This window comes from Babylonia areolata, chromosome 27 (genome assembly GCF_041734735.1).
Source record: "Babylonia areolata isolate BAREFJ2019XMU chromosome 27, ASM4173473v1, whole genome shotgun sequence".
Lineage (NCBI taxonomy): Eukaryota > Metazoa > Mollusca > Gastropoda > Neogastropoda > Buccinidae > Babylonia > Babylonia areolata.
In genome coordinates this window covers 2,921,284-2,942,489 of record NC_134902.1, presented here as the reverse complement: position 1 = coordinate 2,942,489, position 21,206 = coordinate 2,921,284, and the positions used below count along the sequence as shown (strand labels likewise).

The window sequence follows — 21,206 nt, the reverse complement described above, 5'->3', positions numbered from 1 at the left end:
GATGCTTCCGTGCGACGCTTCCGTCAACAAAACAGAAAGTTGTCATTGTCTTCGTTTCCCACATGTGTGCGGACTCGTCAACATCGGTATTCTCAGAGAGGTTGCTGAAGGACTTGAGACTCAGGTTTGCGCACTTTGGGAACTTGATCAGTAAAGTCCTATTTTAGAATCCTACGCTAAATTGAGGAACTTATTTTACCTGCAATTTTTGTGCATGTATGAAACGATATAGTAGTCGTGTAGGGACTGGCATTTGACTGCCCGGTGGTCGGTTGTCTGTGTGTGTGTGTCTGTGTGTGTCTGTGTCTGTGTATGTCTGTGTGTCCATGGTAAACTTTAACATTGACATTTTCTCTGCAAATACTTTGTCAGTTGACACCAAATTAGGCATAAAAATAGGAAAAATTCAGTTCTTTCCAGTCATCTTGATTAAAACAATATTGCACCTCTGGGATGGGCACAAAAAAAAAAAAAATGAAACCAAATTATATGCAAACTGCAATCACTGTTATATTTATATTTTTTGTATTCTCTAAACTTGGCACTTTGATCTGATATTCTGACCCAACAACAAGAGCAGTCATTATTATCATTTTTTGTTCAAACAGGAACTTCTTTTGCTGAGCATGGAAGTTTTATTTATTTTGCAAACGTTTTGGTGCAGAGGGTAAAAAAGGGAAATTACTCTGTAATTAATGCTAGGGGAATTAATTTGCCACAAGTGAGTCTTGAAGACCTTGCCTCTCTTGTTTTTTTGGGGTTTTTTTAATGTCCCCTTCAATATTGCAACTTGTGCAAGTCAGCAGAAACCAGTCTCTGCCCTTTTGCCCACTCCTGACATCCTTCCATGGAGTGACCACAATCATTTTTTTGATCATTCTGCCCCAGATGGGAGGTCTGCTGAAAGAAGAATGAAATCTATCCTTAAAGAAGAACCATTGTTTGGCAGTACATGGGAAGTGACGGATGTTGTGTTGTTGACAGAAAATGCTGGGCAACATGGGAGAGCAGCAGGGGAAGCATCACGTGGTCTCCATGGTTAGGAGCAGGGAGTACGGCCACACAGGTAACCAGCTGAGGACCTGTCATCGCATCCTGCGCACACTCGTTTGTGGGGTATGTTTCTTTGTCATGATTAACACCCAGACTGCCCTCCTCCTTGATTAGACCACTGAAGAGTTCCGTGCTTGCATGACGTAAAGGGGAGCGTCACTTGATACATGCTCACGAAGCTGATTGGCTCTCAGAAATTGTGAGTGCTACAAAGGTGATTGTGAGAGGCAGAAGGTGCAAAACAGCAGGCTTCTTTTTTTTTTTTTAACTTTTTGCTTCATATTTTGGTGGGTTTTTTTATTGTGAGTACGATGGCACTTATTGTACAGAGCTTGGTTTCAGCAATGGAGGCTATCAACTGAAGAAACGGAGGATGGCACATGTTTGCTGCTTTTGCCTATGTCGATTGCTTGCGATTTCGAGTATCAGTAAATGTGTGTGCGCAAGATCTGAGATGACTGCGGAACTCTCCAGTGGTCTATAAATATCCGAGCTCTCAGAGCCATACGTAACGGATGTATTTGAAAGGGGGAGAACTAGTGACTGATGTCGACAGGCTCAGAAAAGATTCCTAAGAGGGATCTGCTTCCCTTTTTTCCAGCTCATCAAGTCGTACAGGTCTCAGGAAAAAAGAATTGTTTTCATAGCTTTTAGAGGCGTTTGATTGGCTGAGAGCGGACTGGAGCAAGACGGCTCGTCTTTTCACTGTTAGCCACGCAAAATTTGGCCAAGCAGAGCAAACCGATAGGCCTAGTTTGCATCAGTTTGACATGGTAAATATATGTAACACCAAACATGGAGTATAATACAAACTCCTTCTTTTTCCCCTAAAAACTGAAACCAGTCTTTTTTGCTGGTTTTTTGGGGTTTGTTTTTTTTATACAGGGGATGGGTGTGTGGGGGTGCTGGGTATGATACTGTTTTCTGCGTGTCTGTGAATATACATTTGATGTATTTTATAGTCAGATGCATGCACTGGCTTTTGATACTTCATAGCTTCAGTCTTAAAGTTCTAAGTGTTAAATTCCATATAGTTTGGGGGGAAAAAAATGACAGATCTCTTTGTTCCAAGCAAATTGTGTACATTGTGTTGGTGGTTTTCCATGCTTGTCACAACATTGGAATTATTTTTATGATTAAACGCAACATTAGGTTTCCTTTCAGGCACACACGTGTGTGTGTGTGTGTGTGTGTGTGTGTGCTTTTCAAAAGAAATCTTGTTTAACCCCTTGACTGTTGCTGACAAGAATGATGATCAGCGAAGCTGAGCCAAGAGCTGAGCACTTAAATCGTTGGACTTTCAGTCCGAGTGCCACAGGTTTGAATCTTGGTAACAGCGCCTGGTGGGTAAAGGGTAGAGATTTTTCTGATCTCCCAGGTCAACATATGTGCAGACCTGCTAGTGCCTGAACCCCCTTCGTGTGTATGCGCAAGCAGAAGATCAAACACGCACATTTTAGATCCTGTTGTCCATGTCAGCTTTTGGTGGGTTTTGGAAACAGGAACATACCCAGCATGCACACCTTCTTCTTCTTCTTCTTCTGTGTTCACTCGTATGCACACGAGTGGGCTTTTACGTGTATGACCGTTTTTACCCCGCCATGTAGGCAGCCATACTCCGTTTTCGGGGGTGTGCATGCTGGGTATGTTCTTGTTTCCATAACCCACCAAACGCTGACATGGATTACAGGATCTTTAACGTGCGTATTTGATCTTCTACTTGCATATACACACGAAGGGGGTTCAGGCACTAGCAGGTCTGCACATATGTTGACCTGGGAGATCGCAAAAATCTCCACCCTTTACCCACCAGGCGCCGTCACCGTGATTCGAACCTGGGACCCTCAGATTGACAGTCCAACGCTTTAACCACTCGGCTATTGCGCCCGTCATGCACACCCTCAAAAACAGAGCATGGCTGCCTACATGGTAGCAGTTGTGGTGTAGCATATATGGATTTATCCAAATGCAGTGATGCTTCCTAGAGAAACTGAAACTGAAACTGAAATGTGCAGTCAAAGGGTTAAGTAGGAGATTTGTGTTTGTCAGAATGGTAGCTGGGTGCCTTTTTGAAATCCTTTCTTCATGGCATGGCTCTTCATACCTGACCTCTTTCTTTCTTTCTGTTTTTTTCTCCAGGACAACTATATCTTTAGAAAAGTGTGGCAAAAAGATTCCAGGCACATGATCTGCTTTGAAGGGTAAGTCTTATTTATTTGTTTATCAACATATTAAGTTATCTGTATGTTCATTTTCTTATTGTACTGATTGTATTGTTTGTTAGTTAAATGTTGTTATCTTTTGTTTACATCAATGTATTCCTGTTTATAGTTAAAATTTCCATTGTGGTGGGGTTTTTTTGTTGTTTTTTTTTGTTTTTTGTTGTTGTTTTTTGTTAAACATAAATGTATTTAAACAGCGTGAAAACTAAGTTAACCTCTTCGGTTTCTTTGGATTCTCTGGTGTGTGTGTGTGTGTGTGTGTGCATGTGACAGAGAGACAAAGTGCACAGAAAAAGGGACACACACACACACACACACACACACACACACACACACACACACACACACACAGATATATATATATATATATCTATGAAATAAGTCATTGACAGTATTTTTTTTATCTTTTCTTTCCTGCAGGGACAAGGTCTTCATGGACAACTACCAGACCGCATACGATGGGTAGGTATATCTTTAACTGTAACTGATCCCTCCGTTTTTGTTCATAGTTTGCATGACCCTCCCGTATTTTTCTGTTGCTGATTTTTACGGAGGGTGTGCAGCACGCTTTCGTGGGGGACTTTTCGTCGCTTGCAGAGCGGGAAGTTTTTGTGTGTTTTTTTTAACTTTTTTTTAATTTTCCAAAAACATGTATACAATACAGAGAATAGTATCAAACAAACAATATACAACGAACAGTAGCATCTTCCACTACAGAGAGAGAGAGATAAAACAAAATAAAACAAAACAGACTAAACAATGCAAAACAAATCTGTAACAATAACATCAACAACAACAACAACAAAGAAGATTTGTCCAATCATTCAATCAATCAATGTTTACACCTTAATGATTGTAGTAATCATGATGATTTAAGATGACATTAATAATAAATAGCCTGGACCAGTTGTAACATAGCAACAGCATCAGTTGTGTCAACTATTACAGGAATGGTATCTAGGGTAAGGCGAAAGCGAGTGGTGGCATTAATATCATAATGATAAGGAGCATGAGTTTACCGCTTCTGCATTATTGGGAAAGAAAGATTGTAGTTGATCACATTGTAAAGACAACAGCAACCATAAAAGTTCAAGAGCGAGAAGTTGATTATACGACGTCATGGGCAGCCCACAACCATAACACAGCCCTTTGTTTGGATATCTTTTCGGTAGAGTTCGTAAATGAATCGGTTTGAATACGTAACGGCAGATATATGACAAGAAATTACACTCAAAGAAAACATGGAAGACTAAAGCAAATGATGGGTGTAATTGTAAAACCAGCTATCCCATGTAAACGTGCAAAAATAGTCACTGGAAATGTTCAAAATCCTTTTGTCAAAACAGCAATTTGGTTTAAACAGTATTTTATTTGGAACATGTCACAATACAACACAAATATCGATGAACAGGACAACAAGAAAATCTTATATAAAGTCCTGTCCTGTCACATGTACATACTGAATATGTGACGGATGTCATCATAACTAGAAGACGTGAACATACATGAGTTTTGAACAAAAGTAAGCTGAGATATAAATAAAGTGAAGAAAATGAATTAAAAAAACGAGTGGTGGAGGAAGAAGTCAATAGAGAGAGAAAAAGAAGCATCAACGCTGGGGCACAAGCACAGCAAGAATTAACTTGGCCGACAAACAAAGCGGCGAAGGCCAACCGTCCCCCTCAGTCTCCACCCCCCCCCCCCCCCCCCCCCTCCTCTTCACCCCTCTCATACGGTCACTTTATCCAGTTCTCATCAGACCGCATTGGCTGAGTGCCAAGAAAAAAAAAAACGGCAATTTTACGATACACACTTTACCGTGACCCACTAGTGCAGACTCCGACAGGGAGCCCAATACCTCTCCTGTGCAAACTATTATCTGCATCGCTACACTGAGAGCGCCACCCTTTTTTTTTTTTTTTTTTTTTTTTTTTTTTCCTGCAATGTTATTTGTTTTCCTACCGAAATGGAGTTTTCTACAGAATTATGCCAGGGTCAACCCTTTTTGTTGCCGTGGGTTCTTTTACATGCACTAAGTGCACGCTGCACACAGGACCATGCTTTATCGTCTCATCCGAAAGACTAGCGCCCAGACCAACACTCAGGGTCTAGTGGAGGGGGAGAAAATACTAGCGCGTGCAGGGATCGAACCAGTCCGCTCAGATTCTCCCGCTGGATACGTTCTTGTTTCCATAACCCACTGAACGCTGACATGGATTACAGGATCTTTAACATGTATTTGACCTTCTGCATGCGTATGCACACGAAGGGGGTTCAGGCACAAGCAGGTCTGCACATATGTTGACCTGGGAGATCGGAAAAAGTCTCCACCGCTTTTACCCACCAGTTGTCAAGACTGGGATTTGAACCTGGTAGGTAAAAGTCTCCACCCCTTTTACCCAACAGTCGCTGAGACCAGGGTTTGAACCCAGTACCCTCTAAGGCTTTAACCCTTTGAGCCCTGAGTTCCTGAACAATTTTAACCCTTCTGCCTGAGCTCCTGAGCCAAAATTTGCAAATAATTGGTACTTCCGGGAGGTTATCGGCCTGTAGTTTCGTTTTCTCCGCATAGGCGGATAGTAGTTTGCACAGGACAGGAATGTCAGACCCCTGCCGGAGTCTGCACTAGTTGGGTCATGGTAAGTATGTTATTTAAACATAATTTTAGATAGAAAATTTCCTTTTAATGTGTCACGGCAGATATAAAAAGAGTGCCCTGACCACCGCTTTACCGGTGGTAGAAAAAAATGACATAATGCCTAGCCACCGGTTGAGCGGTGCGTAAATACTTGTGGTGTTTTGCTATTGGTTGACTTATATTGAAATCGATCTTTTTTATCCAAAGCACATGCACAAAACACAGTGAAAAGGTGCGGCCATGTTGGTACTACGTTCGCTGACATCGGAATATTACGGTTTTTCTGATTGGCTCTTCAGTATAAGTCAGCCAATAGCAAAACACGGCACAAGTGTTTACGCAGCGCTCAACCGGTGGCTAGGCATTATGTCATTTTTCTCTACCACCGGTAAAGCGGTGGTCAGGGCTCAAAGGGTTAATCATTCAGCTGTTGCGTCCGTCACCACCAGTGACTGAAAGAGAGACTGTTTGCAGGTGTGGGGTACGTTTTAGGGCCCCGGTGAACCGCTTCTCCGGGCAGGATAAGCTTCCAGTCAGGATGTTGGACTGTCTTTTTTCAAGCCCCCCATCTGTGAGTATTATGAGCAGTTTGTGTGTGTCTGTGTGTAGTATGAGCAGTGTGCGTGTGTGTAGTATGAGCAGTTTGTGTGTGTGTGTGTAGTATGAGCAGTTTGTGTGTGTGTGTGTGTGCATGTCTGTTTGTTTTTTTTTGTGGTTGTTTTTTTGTTTTGTTTTTTTACTTTCTTTTGGTACTAAGGCATACATTTTGGTTTGTTCCAGTATAAAGACATGCATTTCAAATAAGCAGTCCCAGGATTCTTTATGTACACTTTTCAGTTACTCCCGCCCATGCAGCATGTAAATTCAGGAAGTGTAACCTTTGTTTGCATTTTGTTTTATAGCAAAAATAAAGACTTTTTTTTTCTTCTTCTTTAATCAATGCATAAAAAAAAAAATGTTGTGTCTGTTCAGACAGAGGCTCAGCACACAGACTCAAAGACTGGAAGTTTAGGGGCGAAACTGTACGGCATCACCCAGGATTCGTTGCTTATCACTGACTACAAGTCAGGTCAAATCATCGTGGTGGCTGAACTCCTAATTGGCAGTACATTAAAGCTGAAGTGAGTGCATAGTAATTTTTTTTTTTTTTTTTTTTTTTTTCAGTGTTTGTTGTGTTGATCTTCTTCTTCTTCTGCGTTCGTGGGCTGCAACTCCCACGTTCACTCGTATGCACACGAGTGGGCTTTTACGTGTATGACCGTTTTTACCCCGCCATGTAGGCAGCCATACTCCATTTTCGGGGGTGTGCATGCTGGGTATGTTCTTGTTTCCATAACCCACCGAACGCTGACATGGATTACAGGATCTTTAACGTGCGTATTTGATCTTCTGCTTGCATATACACACGAAGGGGGTTCAGGCACTAGCAGGTCTGCACATATGTTGACTTGGGAGATCGTAAAAATCTCCACCCTTTACCCACCAGGCGCCGTCACCGTGATTCGAACCCGGGACCCTCAGATAGACAGTCCAACGCTTTAACCGCTCGGCTATTGCGCCCGTCGTTGTGTTGATCATGTGCGGGTCAAACTTGAATGTGGGTTGAGAGACTGTGTCGGTGGTGAGTTACATGCCTGTGGGGGGGCACAAATAATTTGCAGTCGGTTGAACAGAAAGTACTTTTTGCCAGGGACAACCCCCTCTGTTGCTATGGGTTCTTGCTGCTTGTGAGGCCTTGGTTTTGTCCTCTCCTCTGAAAGAGACTAGCACCTTGACCACCACTCAAAGTCGAGTTGGGGGATTCGGGGCGGGGGGTGGGAATAAACTCCTGAAACATACAGGATTCGATCTCATTTACACTGGCTTCCTAGTTGGATGCATTACCAGTAAGCCACTGCTCCACCCATGTATAGTTCTATTTGTACAGGATCAGTATTGACAGTTTTTCAACCCCGCGTTGTGTGGTCATTTGACATCGTTCCTGACGGGCGCAGTAGCCGAGTGGTTAAAGCGTTGGACTGTCAGTCTGAGGGTCCCGGGTTCGAATCACGGTGACGGCGCCTGGTGGGTAATGGGTGGAGATTTTTACGATCTCCCAGGTCAACATATGTGCAGACCTGCTTAGTGCCTGAACCCCCTTCATGTGTATATGCAAGCAGAAGACCAAATACACACGTTAAAGATCCTGTAATCCATGTCAGCGTCCGGTGGTTATGGAAACAAAAACATACCCAGCATGCACCCCCCCCGAAAACAGAGTATGGCTGCCTACGTGGCGGGGTAAAAACGGTCATACACGTGAAAGCCCACTCGTGTGCATACAAGTGAACGCAGAAGAAGAAGAAGACATCGTTCCTGTATTTTTTGTCCAGCCGATTGCACAGAGCAATATCAGGACTGCCCAACTACATAAAAAGTTCAACGTCAAAGATCCTGTAATCCATGTCAGCGTTCGGTGGGTTATGGAAACAAGAAGATACCCAGCATGCACAGCCCTGAAAACGTCGTATGGCTTATGTTGAAATGTAAGGAAGCCGGAAGGAGTTGACGGGGTCTTGTGGTGCAACCATGTGTCTGAAAGACATGGTGCTTGATGGCTGCCAGAAAAAGAGGGCGCTAGCTAGCGGGACAAAGGGGAGGTTACCTACTTCCGGGAGGTTATCAGCCGTAGTTGCTTTCATTTTCTCCGCATAGGCGGATAGTAGTTTGCACAGGACAGGAATGTCAGACCCCTGCCGGAGTCTGCACTAGTTGGGTCACGGTAAGTATGTTCTTTAAACGTAATTTTAGATAGAAAATTTCCTTATGGCTGCCTACATGGCTGGGGTAAAAAAAAAAAAAAAAAAAGACAAAAATGGTCATGCACGTAAAAGCCCTCTTGTGTCCATACGAGTGAACATGGGAGATGCAGCCCAGGGACAAAGTAAGAAGAAGATCTACCAACTTTCCACATTGTTGTTCCTACAAACACTCGACAGGGGTTATGTATCACTAACGACCCCTGTTTAGCGGAGAAATGGAAAGTAGGTGCAGCTAGTGACCTCCCTTAGTACATTACCTCCCTTCTGCATGTCTATGCAGTGCCCCCTGATCTTCCATATTTTAGTGGGATAAAAAAAAAAAAATTATTTAAAAAAAAAAAAGGATTGCTTTTGTTTCTGCGTGTACAGTGTCCCTATATCTTACATGATGATGATGGACGTCAAACGAAAATTCAAAAACACATTCCATCAACAACATAGCCATCCACCTGATGACCAGATGCCTCACCTGCAGCGATTCCAGCAGACAATCATATTCCGACTACGCACGGGGCACTGCCGCCTGCGAGACCACATGTACCGAATGAAGCTGTCACACACTCCTGACTGCCCGTGTAAGACAGGCCCACAAACCCCAGAGCACATCCTGCAGTCCTGCCCCCTGTATCAAGATGCACGGACGCAGCAGTGGCCCTATGGAGCCACACTGGCAGAAAAGCTCTGGGGCACCTCATCAAGACCACCACCTTCATTTCCAGCATAGGACTGCAAGTCTGAGACCATGATCACGGGGAACGCAGAAGAAGAAGAAGATGATGGATATTCTGATGTCCTATCTCTGAAGAGCCCAGAGCATTTACAAATACAATTACTACTTAAACGTAATTTCCTTACACATACGTACATTGATGCAGATACATTTCATAACATTCATTTGCCTCTTACGCATCACAAAATAAACAGGTCACATGCGTGCCCCACACACACACACACACCTTCCATGTTTCAGTGTGTTTTTTTTTAAAAAAAGGATTACTGTGGTTTCAGAGACATCAGCTGGGTGGAGATGGAGGAGAGCTTCGTGGTGTCGTCCACCGTGAGCAAGGCCCAACAGCAGCAGCAGCAGCAGCGTCAGCGTCAGCGACAGCGGCAACGTCAGCGTCAGCGGCAGCGGGATTCAAGTCCTCCAGAGTCAAGGCTGCCCAACGTGGCCATGGTTCTGGCGCTCTTCACCGTGCAGCCCCTCCGTTTCGTCTGCATGCTGCAGATTCAGCGGGACGTGAGTGACAAACGGAGTATGGCTGCCTACATGGCAGGGTAAAAACGGTCACACGATGTAAAAGCCCACTGGTGTATGTGGGAGTAAACGTGGGAGTTGCAGCCCGCGAACAAAGAAGAAGTGGACCAAAAAAATTAATAATAATAATAAATAATAATAAAAAAAATTTTTAATTTTAATTTAGAAATTTTTTTTTTTTTTTAATTTAAAAAAAAAAAAAAAGGAAGTGGAGAGTTCTTCAGGCATCTTGGATTTTTTTCGCATGTAAATTTTGAGCGATGCCAAAGGTGATCAACACAGACAAAAGCAGCAAAACATGCGCTGTCCTCCATTTCATCAGTTGACAGCCTCCATTACCGCAACCAAACTCTGGTCAACGAAGTGCCTTCGTATGCACACACATAAAAAAAAGAGCCAAAAAAATTGACGAAAGAAGCCTGCTGTTTCGCACGTTCTGCCTCTCTCGATCGCCTTTTCTTGCTTGACATTTCTGAGAGCCGATTAACTTTGAGAGCACAGATCGTGTGACGTGCCTCAGTAAGTCGTGTAATGATAACGGAACTCTCACAGTGGTCTAATTGTGTAAGGTAGTGTGGGTTGTGGGGGGGGTAGTGGCGTGTGTGTGTGTGTGTGTGTGTGTGTGTGTGGTCAAAGTGGTGATGGTTCTCTCTCTGGTTCGTCGTGCATCCCTTCTGCTTTGTCTGTATGGCTGGAGATCACAGGTGATGTGAGTGGTGTGTGTGTGTTGGGGGAGGGGGGAGTGTGTGTGTTGCGGGGGGTGTGGGGGCAATATGATTGTGTGTGTGTTGTGGGGGAGGGGAGTGTGTGTGTGTGTTTGGGGGGTGTGGGGACAATATAATGTGTGTGTGTGTTGGGGGAGGGGAGAGTGTGTGTGTTTGGGTGGGTGTGGGGGCAGCATAATGTGTGTGTGTGTGTGTTGGGGGAGGGGAGAGTGTGTGTGTTTGGGTGTGTGTGGGGGCAGCATAATGTGTGTGTGTGTGTTGGGGGAGGTGAGGTGTGTGTGTGTTTGGGTGTGTGTGGGGGCAATATAATGTGTGTGTGTGTTGGGGGAGGGGAGTGTGTGTGTGTGTTTTTGGGGGGGTGTGGGGGCAATATAATGTGTGTGTGTTGGGGGAGGGGAGTGTGTGTGTGTTTGGGTGTGTGTGTGTGTTTGGGGGTGTGTGGGGGCAATATAATGTGTGTGTGTGTTTGGGGGGGGGGGTGTGGGGGGCAATATAATGTGTGTGTGTGTGTGTTTGGGGGTGTGTAGGGGGCAATATAATTGTGTGTGTGTGCGTGTTTGGGGTGGGGAGAGTGTGTGTGTGTTTGGTGATGTGAGTGTTGTGTGGTTTGATGTAGTGTGTGTGTGGGTGGGTGCGGGTATGTGTGGTCCTGTTGTAGGTGTGAGCGTTGTGTGGCTGTGTGTGTGTGTGTTCGTCTGTATGGTGGAGATCACAGTACTCAGTAGTGTGGGTGTTGTGTGCGTGGTGTATGTAGGGGTGTGTGTGTGCACTTATGAACCTCTTCTTAATACAGTGCCGTAACTCTTGCTTTCTGTCATTCCTATTAATGCAGGGGCGCATATTTTGTGTGTGCGACTGTGCGCGTGCATGCATGCGACTGGGTATGCGAACGTGTCGTGTGCACGTGCGTGTGTTGCTTGGGATGTGAGTGTTTTGGTACGGTGTGGCGGTGACCTTTGACACACTCTGATCCTGGTTAACTCTTTCGCAGCCAAGTTTCTGTGTGAAAAACACTCCCCCCGGCGCCAGATATTTGTGACACAATGCTGTCTGTCACGGGCTTCGGTTCATGTCAACACGACACAGTGGACCTGTTCACTTGAAACTAGGTCAGGGGGCGAAGGTTAATCATTGTTCCATGTCAACACAACACAGTTGACCTGTTCACTTGAAACTAGGTCAGGAGGCGAAGGTTAATCATTGTTCCCTGTCAACACAACACAGTTGACCTGTTCACTTGAAACTAGGTCAGGGGGCGAAGGTTAATCATTGTTCCATGTCAACACAACACGGTTGACCTGCTCACTTGAAACTAGGTCAGGGGGCGAAGGTTAATCATTGTTCCATGTCAACACAACACAGTTGACCTGTTCACTTGAAACTAGGTCAGGGGGCGAAGGTTAATCATTGTTCTGTTGCCTGGGAAACTGACTGCAGCTGTCAAACTTTTGTTACAGTGTGATACGCGGCCCTTCTAACATGATCCCTAACTGTCGGCTTAAGTTGCCTGCGGGCGTGGAAGAGTTAAACACGGTCGCTTTTCATTTTCAGGTGTTTGGCCAGGATGTGTCGGGCGCTCAGATAAGAGACGGGCTGCTCGTGGTGACACATCACAATGAGACCGTCTGCTTCTACAACTTCAACCGTCTCCTGGAGGAGCGTAAGGTACTAATCGCTTAGTGTCGGAGTCTTCGGTTTCACTTTACGTCTTTCTACTCCTTGTGATGTGGTCAGGGGGGGGAGGGAGATAGGGAGGGGGAGGGGGGGTGGAAATGTGACTGTGTACATGCATGCTTTTGTGTGTGTATGTTTGCGAATGTGTATGCATGTGTGTGTGTTGTGTATGCAGGAGTATGTGAGTGTTCATATGTGTACGTTTGCACACGTGTGTTTTTGAGAATTAAAAGGAACAATATGGAATATAAGCAAAATGATGGTGGGTGGGCGGGGAGGGGGGGCGGGGGGGGGGGGGGCACTTTGGCATGTTTCCCCAGAAGTCTGATTAAAAAAAAATTCAGATACTGTACCTGTACCTGTAGGTAGAGGGCCCTTACGATTGAGATTGCGCCATAATTTTAGCTCGATCGGCCAAATGAGCTAAGTAAGTCTGTGACCTGATACAAGTCTTCGTCAGATTTGTATTTGCATTTCTTTTTATCACAACAGATTGATCTGTGTGAAATTCGGGCTGCTCTCCCCAGGGAGAGCGCGTCGCTATACTACAGCGCCACCCATTTTTTTTGTATTTTTCCTGCGTGCAGTTTTATTTGTTTTTTCCTATTGGCGTGGATTTTTCTACAGAATTTTGCCAGGAACAACCCTTTTGTTGCCGTGGGTTCTATTACGTGCGCTAAGTGCATGCTAGCACACGGGACCTCGGTTTATCGTCTCATCCGAATGACTAGCGTCCAGACCACCACTCAAGGTCTAGTGGAGGGAGAGAAAATATCAGCGGCTGAGCCGTGATTCGAACCAGCGCACCCAGATTCTCTCGCTTCCTAGGCGGACGCGTTACCTCTAGGCCATCACTCCACTAGATACAAAACATAGGTGTCAGAGAATCGATAAACAGACAGAAATACGAAAAAAAAAAGCCGTATGAAGAGCACAGGATCAGGAGTCAAGATGGCTGCCGGAAAAAGAGGGCGCTAGTCAGGGATGCACAGGGGGGGTAACCTACTTCGGGAGGTTATCGGCGGTAGCTACTTTCGTTTTCTCCGCATAGGCGGGTAGTAGTTTGCACAGGACAGGAAGTCAGACCCCTGCCGGAGTAATGAATGGTAAATGAATAAAGAATACAGAACACATGATGTTTTCCAATTTTATATATTTTCAGTGACATGCTGTTGTTTTGAAATTAGTATTTTGTTTTTTTGTCACGTTTTCAACTTGTTCATTACAAACATTAGTCAGGTGATTTGCACTGAAATATCCTATTTTCTGGACAAATGGATAATACCTGCACTCACAAATTATACCAGAACAACAACAATAAAAATATTTTTTTTAAAAGAAAGCAAAACAAAAAACAGACAGATACACAATGCATTGTGACTTCTCCAAGTGATAACATGGATGTGGGGCCACGCCCTCTCAGTCTCCACCCCCCCTCCTCTTCACCCCTCTCACACGGTCACTTTATCCAGTTCTCATCAGACCGCGTTGGCTGAGTGCCAAGAAAATCACTCACACTGTGTCCTGCTAATAATTTGGTCACTTTCTGTTGTCTGCTACAGCTGTACAGCCGGCATCACTCACTGATAGTCGTGTCTTGGCCAGTCTCTTCATTGCTCCCTTTATTTTCTATCAAATTGTCCGATAAAAGTTCGTTACTGTCTTCTCCAAATTTTCGCTTCAGTTCTGTCTGAGCATCAGCTAAAGAAAGCAATCTTGGTTGATTTAGTGCATCATGATCGCATGTCTTGAGCACGGTGTCCGACATTTTGTTGAGCGAGCGAGGAGAGGAGCCAGGCAAAACACTGCGGCCAGTAACCCAACCAAAACGTTCAGATAAAGGACTGCCCCATGACGTAGATGGAGTTTCTAGCTATGAATAGAATCTAGAAAGATTCCCCGAGCTAAAGCTACCAGTATTTTTGTCAGCGAACTCAATGCAAACCAGGGAACAGTCAGAATATTTCGATGACGAGTTATTTCATCATTGTGGCAACGAAGCGTACATGCTTGCGCTGACGAGTTATCTCGTCATATAAGCAGCCTAGGGGTTAACAATGTAAGTGTGTAAATGAATGAGTACACATGCAACAGGTTTTATGTTGTTGTTTGATGCCAAGGTCACTGTGACTGTCTTCTTCAAATTTTTGCTTCAGTTCTTTCTGAGCATCAGCTAAAGAAAGCAATCTTGGTTGATTTAGTGCATCATGATCGCATGTCTTGAGCACGGTGTCCGACATTTTTTTTTTTTTTTTTTATTATTTATTTATTTATTTATTTACTTGTTTATGTACGCTTACCTATTATTTATTCACCTTTTTTTTTCTTCTTTTTTTTTTTCTTTTTCTCAAGGCCTGACTAAGCGCGCTGGGTTACGCTGCTGGTCAGGCGTCTGCTTGGCAGATGGGGTGTAGCGTTATATGGATTTGTCCGAACGCAGTGACGCCTCCTTGAGCTACTGAAACTGAAACTGAAACTGTGACTGTTAATTGCAATGTGTTACAGATCAAGCCTCAGCTGATTGAAGACGGATCTCGGTTGAAAATCAATATGAAGTTGACAGGTAATATTTTGATCTGGTTAGTTTGGAGAGTGTGTGTGTGTTCGTTGTTTGGTTTTTTTTTGTCTGTATTTCGTGTGAGTGTGTGCGTGTTGTTTGCTCATTTATATGTCTGTGTGTCTGTACATCCACATATAAATACATATATATAGATATGTGTATATAGATAGATATATTTTGTGTGTGTGTGTTTGTGTTTCCCACAGTGCCTTTTAATTCATATTGAGTTGTTTTGTTTGTTTTTTAGCATCCAGAAAATGTCGCTCCCTTGTAATTCTGACTGCATATATACAGGGATGCTGTCGTAGCTATATAACGTTCTGAATTTAGTCTGTTTCAAACTCTCTATGCTTTCTTGGATTGATTTACAAGTCATCAGTGTGTGTATACAGGGATGCTGTGGTGGCTGAATAACGTTCTGAATTTAGTCTGTTTCAAACTCTCTGTGCTTTCCTGGAGTCGTTTACAGGTCATCAGTGTATGCAAATTTGGAACAAAATTGGCACAAGAAGGGAGGAAGTTATTTTATTTCGTCCCCAACTAACTCGTTATGTTACTGATCGGTTTGGATGAATTTAGTTCATAGATTCTTAACATTCATTTTTTGGCGATTTCATTTCTCACCCATGCAAATGGGTGGTCAGTGTGGAAAATGAGAGGCGCTGACTGGCAGTGCCATGTTAAAACACAAAAATTAATCTGTATGTGCTGAGTTGCCAGCTGTTTAAAACACAGAAATTAATCTGTATGTGCTGAGTTGCCAGCTGTTTAAAACACAAAAATTAATCTGTATGTGCTGAGTTGCCAGCTGTTTAAAGAAATTAATCTGTATGTGCTGAGTTGTCAACTGTTTAAAACACAAAAATTAATCTGTATGTGCTGAGTTGCCAGCTGTTTAAAAAAAATTAGTATGTGCTGACTTGCCAACTGTTTGAAACATAAAAATTAATCTATGTGTGCTGAGTTGCCAACTGTTTAAAACATAAAAATTAATCTGTATGTGCTGAGTTGCCAGCTGTTTAAAACACAGAAATTAATCTGTATGTGCTGAGTTGCCAACTGTTTAAAACATAAAAATTAATCTGTATGTGCTGAGTTGCCAGCTGTTTAAAACACAGAAATTAATCTGTATGTGCTGAGTTGCCAGCTGTTTAAAAAAATTAGTATGTGCTGACTTGCCAACTGTTTGAAACATAAAAATTAATCCATGTGTGCTGAGTTGCCAACTGTTTAAAACATAAAAATTAATCTGTATGTGCTGAGTTGCCAGCTGTTTAAAACACAAAAATTAATCTGTGTGTGTTGAGTTGCCAGCTGTTTGAAACACAAAAATTAATCTATATGTGCTGAGTTGTCAACTGTTTAAAACATAAAAATTAATCTGTATGTGCTGAGTTGCCAGCTGTTTAAAACACAAAAATTAATCTGTGTGTGTTGAGTTGCCAGCTGTTTGAAACACAAAAATTAATCTGGATGTGCTGAGTTGCCAGCTGTTTTAACACAAAAATTAATCTGTATGTGCTGAGTTGCCAGCTGTTTAAAACACAAAAATTAATCTGTGTGTGCTGAGTTGCCAGCTGTTTGAAACACAAAAATTAATCTGTATGTGCTGAGCTGTCAACTGTTTTAAACACAAAAATTAATCTGTATGTGCTGAGTTGCCAGCTGTTTTAAACACAAAAATTAATCTGTATGTGTCTGTGCAAAGATTAAAAAAAAGAATTCAATCTCTCAGTTAGCAGATCTGTCCACCTGTTTAAAACACAAGATATAATCTATGTGGTGACCTGTCTGACTGTTTAAAACAGAAGACTAGTCAGGGGTGCAAAGGGGAGGTAACCTACTTCGGGAGGTTATCGGCCGTAGCTACTTTCGTTTTCTCCGCATAGGCGGGTAGTATGATAGTCATGTCCGACTATGACCATCAGAACAGCAGAGGAGGCAACTGCTGTTCCAACTATTTGGGCTAGAATTTGATTATTGTGGAGAGTGTCTTGCCCCAAGTTACATCCCCACTCTCTCGGCCAAGAGGGTTTTAGGACAGTTGGCGTTGGGATGGTTCCCAAAGACCAACTAGCCCACAAGGCTGCAGCACTAAGAGCCAGTGCAATTTAATTACACATACTTAACCGTGACCCAACTAGTGCAGACTCCGGCAGGGGTCTGACATTCCTGTCCTGTGCAAACTACTATCCGCCTATGCGGAGCAGACGAAACTACGGCCGATAACCTCCCGGAAGTAGGTAACCTCCCCTTTGTCCCGCTGGTTATCGCCCTCTTTTTCCCATTGACTGGAGAAAACCATTGATATAGTTTGCACAGGACAGGAATGTCAGACCCCTGCCGGAGTCTGCACTAGTGGGTCACGGTAAGTATGTTATTTAAACGCAATTTTAGGAAGAAAATTTCCTATATAATCTCTGTGCAGACCTGCCAAACTGTTTGAAGCATAAAAATTCATCTCTGTGTGTGTCTGCGTGTGTGTAAAGAGCTGTCAACTGTTTGCTTAAAACACAATGATTAATCTTTGTGTCTGTTTGCAGAGCAGCCTGACTGTTCCAAACACAATGATTAATCTTTGTGTCTGTTTGCAGAGCGGCCTGACTGTTCCAAACACAATGATTAATCTTTGTGTCTGTTTGCAGAGCAGCCTGACTGTTCCAAACACAATGATTAATCTTTGTGTCTGTTTGCAGAGCACCCTGACTGTTCCAAACACAATGATTAATCTTTGTGTCTGTTTGCAGAGCGGCCTGACTGTCTGTTCCAAACACAGAGCGAGGGGAGCAATGTCCAGATCGGAGGGAACCCCTGGCACTATCTCATCTCCCCCAGATACTCACTGGACGTCTTTCAACTGCACTCTCTGAAGACCGGTCAGCTGGTAAGTCCATAAAAAAAAAAAAGTTTGAGTCTTTGTTTTTTTCTTCTCCGTTTGTTGTTGGGCTTCAGCTCCCACGTTCATCCATTTGTACAGGTGGGCTTTTATGCGTGTGACTGTAATGAAGATTTATAAGAATTTGATTCCCATACAAAATCAAGGAGCTCAAAGCATTTACGCAGATAAGAAACAAGTATTTCACAATAATTATCAGGACACACAAACAGCCTCACTCACACACACACACACACACACACACACACACACACACACATATTGAAATCGATCTTTTTTATCCAAAGCACATGCACAAAACACAGTGAAACGGCGCAGCCATGTTGGTACTACGTTCACTGACGTCAGAATATTACGGTTTTTCTGATTGGCTCTTCAGTATAAGTGTCAACCAATAGCAAAACACGACACAAGTGTTTACGCACCGCTCAACCGGCGGCTAGGCATTATGTCGTTTTTTTCTCGACCACCGGTAAAGCAGTGGTTAGGGCTCAAAGGGTTCTTCTTCTTCTGCGTTCGTGGGCTGCAACTCCCACGTTCACTCGCATGTACACGAGTGGGTTTTTACGTGTATGACCGTTTTTACCCCGCCATGTAGGCAGCTATACTCCGTTTTCGGGGGTGTGCATGCTGGGTATGTTCTTGTTTCCATAACCCACCGAACGCTGACATGGATTACAAGATCTTTAACGTGCGTATTTGATCTTCTGCTTGCATATACACACGAAGGGGGTTCAGGCACTAGCAGGTCTGCACATATGTTGACCTGGGAGATCGTAAAAATCTCCACCCTTTACCCACCAGGCGCCGTCACTGTGATTCGAACCCGGGACCCTCAGATTGAACGTCCAACGCTTTAACCACTCGGCTATTGCGCCCGTCGCTCAAAGGGTTAAATCATCCGCACTTTCCCTGCTCCTCTCTCCTCAGTTAGCATGAAAAAGAATGTGTACAAAAAATCATTTGCCCCCTCTCCTCTGCTGTTGCTGTGATAAATGATTCGCTCAAATAATGTTTTTATTCCATTGCCTGTGACTTGTTTATTGTTATGATAAATGATTCGCTCAAATAATGTTTTTATTCCATTGCCTGTGATTTGTTTATTGTTATGATAAATGATTCGCTCAAATAATGTTTTTATTCCATTGCCTGTGATTTGTTTATTGTTATGATAAATGATTCGCTCAAATAATGTTTTTATTCCATTGCCTGTGATTTGTTTATTGTTATGATAAATGATTCGCTCAGATAATGTTTTTATTCCATTGCCTGTGATTTGTTTATTGTTATGATAAATGATTCGCTCAAATAATGTTTTTATTCCATTGCCTGTGATTTGTTTATTGTTATGATAAATGATTCGCTCAAATAATATTTTTATTCCATTGCCTGTGATTTGTTTATTGTTATGATAAATGATTCGCTCAAATAATGTTTTTATTCCATTGCCTGTGATTTGTTTATTGTTATGACACAAAACGATGCATGCACACGCACGGACACACACGCAACACACACACAGTTGTTACACTCTGAATCGTAATGTAATAGTATTTTACCCACATGTTTTTCTTTTTACATAATAATTGATGTGTGCATGGTGATAAGTGAAGGGTGTGTCAGTTGTTTTTTTGTTGTTTTTTTTTGTTTTCTTGCTGACGGGCATTTTATTTTAAATGAGCCTATAGAAAATTTTCTGTTTTTGGTTGAAGCAGATAATAAAGTATTTTGAATTGAATTGAATTGAAAAGAATATAACGACGTGCGCAATAGCCGAGTGGTTAAAGCGTTGGACTGTCAATCTGAGGGTCCCAGGTTCGAATCACGGTGACGGCGCCTGGTGGTTAAAGGGTGAAGATTTTTACGATCTCCCAGGTCAACATATGTGCAGACCTGCTAGTGCCTGAATCCCCTTCATGTGTATATGCAAGCAGAAGATCAAATACGCACGTTAAAGATCCTGTAATCCATGTCAGAGTTCGGTGGGTTATGGAAACAAAAACATACCCAGCATGCACACTCCCAAAAACGGAGTATGGCTGCCTACATGGCAGGGTAAAAACGGTCATACACGTAAAAGCCCACTCGTGTGCATACGAGTGAACACAGAAGAAGAAGAAAAGAATATAACAAAATAAAACAAAGGAACTAGTCAAGCAGTAAAGTTACAACAAAGTGCCAGTGGGGCTCCTAATTAAACTCTGAACTATTTCAAACACACGATGATTCTCATATAAAACGGTTCTAATGGAAGCAGGTGGATCTGCAGATTTTGTAAATGAAATAGGTAGATATGTTTTGTAACTGTTCACATTTATGGATGATATGCTCAGGGATAATTTTGTGTGTGTGTGTGGCTGTTTTGAAGGTGGAGAACGGCGTGTTACAAACGTCCACATCCGGCATCGAGAGGGATAGAGCAATATTTCATACAGACGACACCAACCGCGTCATTCACATCTGTCGCAATGAAGCCAGGTATGATGATATGTTGAGGTGATCTGCTGGGACTCACCTGTTATTGTTGTACATCCTTTTTTCTCTCTCTCTCTCTCTCTCTCTCTTTTTAGAGTTAAAGTATTGTCCCCTTTTTTCTCTCTCTCTCTCTCCCTCCTTTGTAAACTTGCTGTTGTAATGTATTTCTCTTTGAGCACAACAGATTTCTCTGTGTAAATCTGGGCTGTTCTCCCCAGGGAGAGCGTGTTGTGGCAGTGAGAGTGAAGCCCTTTGTCTCTTTCCTGCCTGCAGGTGGATCTGTTTTCCGTTCAAAGTGGATTTCACTACACATACTTTACCGTGACCCACTAGTGCAGACTCCGGCAAGGAGTCCGATTCCTGTCCTGTGCAAACTACTACCCGCCTATGCGGAGAAAACGAAAGTAGCTACGGCCGATAACCTCCGGAAGTAGGTTACCTCCCCTGTGTATCCCTGACTAGCTTCCTCTTTTTCCGGCAGCCATCTTGACTCCTGATCCTGTGCTCTTCATACGGCTAAGTCTTTTCTTATTTCTGTCTGTCTGTCGATTCTTTGACACTGATGTTTTGTATCTGATGAAGACTTGTATCAGGTCACAAACTTACTTAGCTCGTTTGGCCGATCGAGCTAAAATTATGGCACAATCGCAATCGTAAGGGCGTTCTACCTCGGGTTTCTACAGGATTTTGCCAGGGACAATCCTTTTCTTAGTATCTACTTGTATCATGTGTGTGTCGGTTTTAACTTCGTATCTATGTGTATCATGTGTGTGTAGGTTTTACCTTTGTATCTGCGTGTCATGTGTGTGAGTAGGTTTTAACTTCGTATCTATGTGTATCATGTGTGTGTCGGTTTTAACTTCGTATCTATGTGTATCATGTGTGTGTAGGTTTTACCTTTGTA

At 43.2% G+C, this 21,206-nt stretch overlaps 1 protein-coding gene across 1 annotated transcript in view; it reads left to right on the top strand.

Moving 5' to 3' along the window:
* Positions 1–22: 22 nt before the first annotated feature.
* Positions 23–21,206, top strand: part of LOC143301583 (DDB1- and CUL4-associated factor 17-like) — a 34,477-nt gene continuing 13,293 nt past the window's right edge. The window contains exons 1-11 of the mRNA XM_076615967.1: positions 23–124; positions 985–1,116; positions 3,193–3,254; positions 3,696–3,737; positions 6,388–6,484; positions 6,886–7,034; positions 9,723–9,954; positions 12,249–12,362; positions 14,877–14,934; positions 17,679–17,815; positions 20,196–20,305. Of these exons, the coding sequence (XP_076472082.1) occupies positions 988–1,116; positions 3,193–3,254; positions 3,696–3,737; positions 6,388–6,484; positions 6,886–7,034; positions 9,723–9,954; positions 12,249–12,362; positions 14,877–14,934; positions 17,679–17,815; positions 20,196–20,305 (1,130 nt within the window). The 5' untranslated portion in view covers positions 23–124; positions 985–987. The remainder of the gene's footprint in view (positions 125–984; positions 1,117–3,192; positions 3,255–3,695; positions 3,738–6,387; positions 6,485–6,885; positions 7,035–9,722; positions 9,955–12,248; positions 12,363–14,876; positions 14,935–17,678; positions 17,816–20,195; positions 20,306–21,206) is intronic.